At 33.8% G+C, this 9,300-nt stretch overlaps 1 protein-coding gene across 1 annotated transcript in view; it reads right to left on the bottom strand.

Annotated features, from left to right (window-relative positions):
• Positions 1-2,354: 2,354 nt before the first annotated feature.
• The window catches only part of Rat1 (5'-3' exoribonuclease 2 Rat1), a 29,617-nt gene continuing 22,671 nt past the window's right edge, over positions 2,355-9,300 (bottom strand). The window contains exon 15 of the mRNA XM_073073539.1: positions 2,355-8,600. Coding sequence (XP_072929640.1) covers positions 8,194-8,600 — 407 coding nt within the window. The 3' untranslated portion in view covers positions 2,355-8,193. The remainder of the gene's footprint in view (positions 8,601-9,300) is intronic.

The following is a 9,300-nucleotide window of genomic DNA, read 5'->3' as shown; positions in this document are numbered from 1 at the left end:
ACATTCTAGATCTTTTTTATGGGAAATGAGCAGGACTGCTGTTCGCGAGTTGACGTGACTTATCACGCTTCAAATGTGACATTATTGTGGTGTGGGAATTGGGTACTTGACAGTTATAACAATAAAATATGAAATATGTTGGATATGATAGCTTATAAGTAAACATAAATTATGCAGTATTTCGTTTATTTTTTAATATGTTCTAAGTATTTTAATTTTTAAAAAGAAATTTTCGATTTTTTATCTGTTGATTTTAAATCCCAAAACGGCGACAGTGCTGCCTCAAATGTCATGTGACGTCACTACATCGAAACCTGTCGATCACATCGAAACCTGAAGTATGTGTAACGTCGAAGTTTATTTCTATATTTTCAATGTGTTGACGTCACGCTACGAAATGACACTTGACCGCCTGTTTTGGCGTAACGTTCCGTTTACCGTAATAAAAATATGTTTTTTATTAATAAATAGCCCTTTTTCGAAAAAATGATCAATGAAAGGCATATATAATACGTATATGAATTCATTAAAACAGTTTCCCAAAAAGTGTCAAGTAGCCAATTCGCGAGAATGGGGAAGGAACGATACGGTTTTGTAATTAACCTGCATTGGCGAAACGCGGATTTCACGCAAAGATTTAACTTTACAGGTTCTAACAGTAAGGTAGGTCCTACCTACCTACTGAGTTCAAAATAATTTGGGATAAAAAAAATGAAAAACATTTCAGTAACTCTTACGTACGTATCTACTACTCATAACTCTTATGTAGGTATATAATCTGTATCAACTATTAAGTCTTACATTTGAGATTTTTCGCTCAGAGATGTCGGAGAAGACAACACGTAATTAAATTTAGAAGGGAAAGCAAAATCAGCTTTTGTGAATTTATTCATCAGATAACGTCGCCAACACGCACAGTTAAAGGTGTGACTTAGTCTACCATCCTGGAGAGATCTGTCAGCAGAGGACCGTAGGTCTTAGTAGCATTTTCCAGGTGGAAAAAGCTTATTAGGTAAGTCTCTAGATACATATACTATCTATCTATCTACATATGCAAATATAAAAAGAACTACAAATATGCAAATAAAAAAAGACCTACTTTTATATTAGTGTGAAACTCGATCAATTGTTTTAAGGACAATATTGATTTACTAAACAATGAATTAGTAGATAGTATTGAAGATATTTACGTACCTATAGGTGCAGCATGGTGGTATGTACCTATAGGTACCGGGTGCACCGACGGTCCGCACCTACGCTTCGACCGTAGTCCAGCAGTGGAAAATAAAAAAAAATGCAGTCAGACATAATAGGTATTTAAGATATTGCAGGTTTATAGCTAATTAATGAAGTATAATTTAGTTCATTACTATTCATATGTATTTTTTAATTTCCATCATGCAATGAACAATGCAAAATTCCCACCGAACATCTGACGGCTCAGCGGCGACTCAGTAGCGAACTTCCGACGACGAATTAATAACGGGCCATTAAAACCGCTCTACCTGGACAAAAACTTACCTTAAAAACGCCGTTAAGTTGGAACCTCATTCATTTCTCGAGTGGCCTCCAGCCAGGCCGTAGGGCCCCTAATTTCCTTTCATCTCCACAATTTCAAACCTTCGATTGTGGTGCAAAAAAAAGAAATTAAAAAACTATTGATCGCGCACAAACGCGCGCCACTTCAGACTCGCTTTGTGCGCCATATTGGAAATCGTTTTGATAGGCGGCTACATTTTTTAAATATACAAACAAAATGCAAAAAACAGTAGGTAGGTACCTATAATACTACGAACATACTCGAGTTTATTTCGTGAGGCCCGGTTAAACAATCCAGTTTCCAACCCCACACTTTTGTAAGCAAATTGTGAAAGAAAATATTTTGTTTGAAGAAATATTTTACTTATGTATGGAGGTCGAAAAAATATTTGAGTAACGTAATAAAAGATCAAACCTGGTTTAAGCCTTTTCCTTTTGATGGAAAGTATTATCTTTTGGTTGTTGTAGGTACCTATATAACGCTTAATTACAATTTCGATGTTCTAATAAAATATCTTCTTATCTGGGTTCGGACCGAGCCGAGCAATATGGCTTCCGATTATAATTTTCAAAATATTTAATTAAATCATAATAACGGTAATAAACAACCGAAACGTAAAGTTATTTCTAAGTAAACATCATAATTAATTGAAATTTGCCAGAATTAAAACCAAACCGAAATACCTACCTATCTATTAATCCAACGAACGACATATAAAACGTTTCCAATAATGGTGTTTATCTGAACTTTACCAACTAGAATTATCAGCAGCTAATTAACATAAAAGGGAAATTGGTTGAAAAATAAAAGACAATTCAGGGTACATTTTTTATTCTGATCTCAAGTTCAGACGGATTTAAGAAATTGCTTACATGGTGTTCCCATGAACTCGTATCAACATAAATATAGGGGATATAATAGAAGTAACTCGAACACGTTCATGTGGCAAGGTGTCAATTTTTCAATATTAACAATAACATTTGTATCTAGTTTTATTAATATTAGTTTTTAACTGATGTAGCAAAATGAGATCGGGCAGCAACGGGCAGTATCCCGGTCCATCGTCAGCATTTTAAATAGCATTACATTGCTATTTAAAATTTTCGCTCAATCGCTTAAGTGGTAGTTAATTTTATTACAATATTTTACTCATGAAATGATTGAAAAGTATGTGAAAGTTTTTCGACTTTGTGAAAGTCCTTTTGTAGAAGGGAAAAAGACAATGAATCCTTGTCACACGAATTTGTTAGGTTAACGAGATGGAAGAATAGAATATATTGAAAACATTCAATAGCTTGCGCAAATCCGAACGAATAACATAACAATTATACACTTAAAGTATTTTAAAACATATGTGATAAATAGAAAATCTAAAATCGTCAAATACAATCAGGAAGATATAGAGCGCTAGAAAATAAAAAATGCTTTTACAAATCAATTAATTCCTTATTTTCTTAAGATAAAATTGATTGAGTACAAATAATTTACTTGTTTAGGTATTCTTTTCAAAAAAACATTCAAATTGGTGGTTTTGAATCATATAGGAAACTGAATCACGTTAACAGTAATTTTAGCGGAATTGTATCTATTTTATTTTACGAGTAGCCTAAATATAAAAGATTTTTCTTTTTTATTTCTTCCGTTAACTATTTTTAATTAACTAAGTTTCACTAATTAGACGAAGATAAACATTAACAATTAAGGGATAACTAGCAAACGTAATAATACGATAGTACTAGAGTATATAAGGATAAGCGTGGAAGTATATAGATATCTATATTTTAATATGTATCGGGCACTCACGATACGCGATTTTTAATTTATTTTTGCGATTTCTATAAAAGCCGCGTATCGTCAGTACCCATTATATATAAAAATATCTGAATTTGGCGATAATATCAGCCTAAAATTATAAAAAGATTATCAAGAAATCTAGAGGCCTAAGAGCATTTTTCCTATCACGCGGATTTGTGCCTGCGTGCGGATGTGGCCTGTAACGTTCCTAAGCCAGCACGCGGGTGTAAAGCGATCCGCGATCTATCAGCGATATAATGCCGCACGCATGCAGGCCAATATTGGATACGGACGCAAACCCGCGTGACAAGAAAAGGCCCTGAAAGCGAGTTGAAACAGTGCGTATAGAGATGAAAGTGCAAAATTAACTAGGATATACGATCGTTACATAAAATTTCCTTATTTTAGTGTACATGTGAGTAAATACAAATACCTATATCTCTGTGTATTTCTAATCTATTTCAGCAATAACTATCAACGGATATTTTATATCATGTAGTTATATATTTGTAAAAAAATGTATGCTATTACTTATATAAATGACATTTGATAAAAATTGCTCGTCAGTCCATTAACGTTATTTCTCGTTAACCATATTGCATTCGTCATCAAAGAGTACATGTAATAAAGTTTGTATAAATGAAGGCACGAGTATATTAATAATTAGATACCAATATTCTGAAGTCTCCTAAGACTGCTTTTAAATGTGTGTGTTGGGTGGTTGGTTTCGTGCACACAGATTTATTCCATTTAACACGATGGAAGTAATCAGGCGTACCTATAGTACCTACTTGATGTCAGTAATAATTAGTAACTTCAGCATTGATCGTTGACATAAACAGATCTAAAGGACATCGTGTCATTTGCAGACTTTACTGAAAATGCAAAAAAATGGTACTACTGCTAGGAGGACTTCTCCCACTTAACCATTGAAAATTGCTTTTTCTAATCACGACGCTTAAGATAAGTCGCTAAGCAACATCTTATTTTAATATCTAGCCAAATGTTATCTTCGAACAGTTATTTAAGAGCAGACACGTCACACGATACATAATGAAAATCCATTCCTTTACGAATTTACGAAAATCTGAAAATTAGTCTTAAATTTCCATCATTCGTGACGTATAAAAAAACAAAACAGGATTGTATCACAATTTCATAAAGCCGTAATTTTATTTATGGGACGCACGCCGTACGTTTCCACGACGCTATATTGCAACGTTCAATACGACGCCGTATCGTGTTTTAGCACAAAATTGGAACGTTTCATGCGTCTAATAGTAATAATAACATTTTGTTACATATAAATAACAATCCCAATAAAGCATACTCCTAGACAACCAATATAAAAACGATTACTATCTAAAAACCAAAATTTTCTAAAATCAAAAAGATCGGCAGTTCGTGTTAGTGTTAGTGTGTTTTGAAACACAAATTCACTGATGTTAAGGTAAATCAGAGTAAAGATTTTCATTTTCGATTCATTCAATTTCAAAAAATCAATTAAATTTCAAAGGTTCACATTCGCGTTGGTACTTTACTTTTTGTAGTAAAGCGATTATTTCCGAAAAAAATCGATTCGAATCGAAGTGTGATAAATCGATTCTAAAAAAAATTGAGGCCTAAAGAATCGATTCTCCAAAAATCAATCTTCGACCTGTTCAGAGACGAAGCTAGCGAAAAAGGTCATCAGGATCAGGACCAAACCATGACTGAAATACGTATCCGTCAGCAAAAAATGTCTATAACACAATTGTTAGTATTCAATCAACTTCGAAAAGATTACATTTCGATTTTATAGGATGATATAAATTAAATTTCGATATAAATTCATTAAATTAAATTTCGATTTACTAAATCTGGATCTTTTACTGGAGATTGATTAAAATACACGTTTCTTCGATTAATCGATCTCAGATCGCCTTCCTACCCTACAATAAAGCGTATTGTGTCTTATGTCAAGTTTTGTTATTGAGAATTGTCGATGTTTTCACAAGGCATCCTATTTAATAGAATCTACCAACCCATTCGGCTAGCGTGGTGGACAAAAATTACTGAGGAACAGTAATTGGCTGATGATAGATCAAATATACTACAAAAGCTAGTCTAGTGCAAAATAGTTAAAATTTGAATTTAGTTCTACTCCTAGAAGTACGTACTTATAATTATTATAGTTTAGGTACATACATTAATTAATGTTCAAGTGTATGTTTTTTATTGATAATTCGATACAAAAATTACAACGATGATTTATACCGAAACTTATTAGATTTTATCACTAGAAGTATCATGTCAAGTGTAACTTGATTCAATAAGGAATGCAATTCAAAACAACTTTTGTATCTATCTCGCTCATACATTATACAGATATAGCGAGAGGTAAGATATGCTGGCATTCTAAGGTAGTGACCTTCACGGGTCGTCTTCGGAGTCACCTATTTCTGCCGAAGTCAGCTACGCCTATTTTTGCTTCAGTAATAGGCTCTGCTTGGTTTTGATTTGAATGGCGTGGTAAGGGACACATACTTACCCGAAGGTTCCAACATAGTCCTCAGAGGTAGCGACGCACCTGTGGCCGAATCGCATACTCAATTACCACTTCTATGATAAAAAAAATGGATTACACTCTTTATTGTAACAAGTTATAATTGTTACATCTTATATATAAAATTCTCGTGTCACAATGTTAGTTACCGTACTTCTCCGAAACGGCTTTACCGATTTTCACCAAATTTTATATGCATATTCAGTAGGACTGAGAATCGGCTACATCTATTGTTCATACCCCTAAGTTATAAGGGTTGTTCACGCTTAACATTTTATTATTTATATGGCAACACAACGTTTGCCGAGTCAGCTAGTAAGTTATAATAATACTTACGCATACACACAGTAGCAGTGCTGTCATCTACATATATTCTATTCTACAGTATATTCAACTATATTTGTCAAATAAAGCAGATATAAGCTACTATGAATATATTTGCTATAAATCCAATGGCCTACTAATGTTCAGCGGCAGTCAGCGGTAGTGCTCCGTGGTCATTAAGTTCATGAAAACCTTTTGAGCAATTTTTAATTTTTTACATTAACGGTATGCTATTATAGCTTGTCATTAGTCATTATAGTTTAAGACTTCTGATTTTTCTATATACAGGGTGAATTTTTCAAGTATGCATGAATGGCCACATTTTACGTCATCAGCAGCTTACGCTAAACTGATGCGTTTCGGTTAGCACGCTAATGAGGTGACACTACCGGTCGCGCGGGCTAAAAATTAGCTCCTTTCTCAAGTTTACTATGAATAGCAAGTTTCTAGAATATGATCCTTATAAGATACTATTTTTAGACCACGTTAACATATGGTGCTCGTTTTTTAAATAAGAAAACAGATTTTTTGAACACCTAACTTTCGAAATTCCTTTTAATTTCAAATTTGGCCATCCATGCACACTTAAAAAAATCTGCCTGTATAAAAAGTATTGAGAAGACATTGGATGAGAGTAAAATTATTATTTTGAATTTTCATACGTATGAGAAAACAGTTACTAACTTCAATTAATATTTAAAGTTGATCGAGATGTATTGATGGAAGTTACATACGACAAATTTTGAGGAGCATTCGTAACCTAGTAACCTTATTAATTATTTATTAAAATCACTCAGGTGATTTTCGTAATCTACTTTAACGGCGGAAGAAATTATCATGAGGGTCTTTCTTTGTAAGGGATGTTTTAAGTCTACCCATCTACATATAGCCAGCGTGGTGGACTGCGGCCTAAACTCTTCTCAATCTCAAAGATCTCAATCTCTCAATCTCAAAGAACCTAATGGGACAGAACTGGGTTGTAAATAAGTTTTAACATACATTAGGGTCAAAGCAGATTGCAATATACAATTACAACATGTATATTTGAAATAAGTCCTTAAAATCTCAAATTAGAACACGCATGTATATATAACTTGTTTCTATAGAGATTGTAATCCAAAATAGCGCTATGTTTATTTACCGCACGCGTTCTGCTTGCATTTTATTTATATCATTATACATATTATATATGTACGATTTACATATAAAAAGCTGCCAATTTCGATTACATTCTTTATTGAGACAAATTAAACGTTGATCGTCATATAAAATCTATTCAATATTTTCCTTAGCTTATAAATACCTACAAGAGGTAAGTTAAAAATATTGCTTTTTCGAAATTTTTAAATCATTTTGTACCGTATCTCAAAGGCGAGTAAATTATCGCGAGAATTTTCATACAAACCAATGGTTAAGTTTTACATCGCAAAAAGAATTCTTAGAGACTTATATCCAAACTTCCAAATATGTCCGAACAATGCTAATGAATAAGACAGACGTGAAATTAAAATCAGTATTTTGATCATTTTTACCTTAAAATCAGGTCTAATTTTTATAGCCCGACACACCAAAATTGTACGTCAGGCGGTCAAAAACGCAGTTAAGTTTATAACTTTAGCACTTAATTTATAAGTCGGTGAAAATATATTTAAAGCCCTTGTCATCTATATCGTGACATGAGCACAACATTTTTATATAATGACGAGAAATTTGAAATTTTGATCATTCCTACATAAGTAATGGCGGCGCATATAATTTTATGTAAATGAATAATTGCATATATTCTTAAGAAAAACCTTTTAAAATTTTACTACATCATATTCAGTTTCGCCAAATTATCAACTTAATTAATCATTAATCATTTAATCGGTCACCATTGTTACCAATACGGTTTATCCAGCGAAATCGGGAAGCCTGGCAACCCTAACAGCTTTTTGTAAACCCATCATTTTCCCATTTTCAAATTACTCCTAACCTTAGATCTAATTGCTTAACGCCACGTGGAGTTCCCCTGGTTGCGGTTCCACGTCGGGGGCCTGCGATCCGAGCCCTGGGAGTTCCCGCTCTGGTACTTCTGGGAACCTTGCTGGTATCTGGAGCTGCCTTGGTTCTGCGAGTAGCCCTGACTGTGCCCCTGACTGCCGCCCTGTTGGTACGGCTTGTAACCTTGACTCTGGTTGCTGTTATACCGATTCGATTGGTATCCCGAGCGATTCGACTGGTAGCCCTGGTAGCCTTGACTGGAACCGTGGTTCGACTGATACCCTTGTCGGCTCTGCCCGGTCTGGTAGCCTTGGTTGGAGCTGTAGCCCTGCCGGCCTTGCCCCTGGCTACCGTGCGCCTGCTCCTGGTACGGCTGGTAGCCGCTGCGTTGCGGACCGAATGATTGCGAACGACCTGCAACAATGATATAAATAGTTTATTATCTTCTTCGAATACTTTCCGACTCTTAATTTTTACAACATATCCTTATTTATGAGATATCCTAATATATTATTATAATCAATTTCCTGGTCAGTGGCAATAAACTGATTGTAACTATTAACGTTACGTTACTATTATATTTAAACTGGAGCTCCTGCCATTGTTCAAGTCTATGGTTTCATTAAAAAGTGTCGTATAAATAACAGTCAATCTAATTAAAAACGGAATGAATACTACATATTAATTGTGTTACATCGTTGCGCACAACTTCGCCTCACTCTATACTCTGATTCATAATTAGGTGTCCAAAATGTAAACAAAGGTGTTGACCTATCAAGAATATATGTTAGAAATGGTAGTTTTTATTTTTGTCGATATTGAAGTAATACAACAATAATAAAATAATAATCTAAATAAATTAAGATTAATTCACATTTTGTAATAATTATATCACCTCAATTTCGTTCCATATAGTAATAATAATAAAAAAAAGTTTATGGTAGAAAATTAAAATGTGATAATAGTAACACAATCGGATTCCAAGACATTTCTTGTGCTGTCATTTTTAAGTTTCGTAACTAATATTATTCATTTTCGTGATTGTGATGGAAGTCTAATGTTTTCTCGTTTACATAACGCGTTTGTTAAATTGTGTATATTTGTTAAATTTTCG

This window comes from Epargyreus clarus, unplaced genomic scaffold, assembly GCF_041222505.1.
Source record: "Epargyreus clarus isolate Ecla_fem2 unplaced genomic scaffold, WU_Ecla_fem_2.2 ptg000006l, whole genome shotgun sequence".
Taxonomy (NCBI): Eukaryota; Metazoa; Arthropoda; class Insecta; order Lepidoptera; family Hesperiidae; genus Epargyreus; species Epargyreus clarus.
Note: the sequence above shows the minus strand (reverse complement) of the source record. Positions and strands in the feature narration are given on the sequence as shown.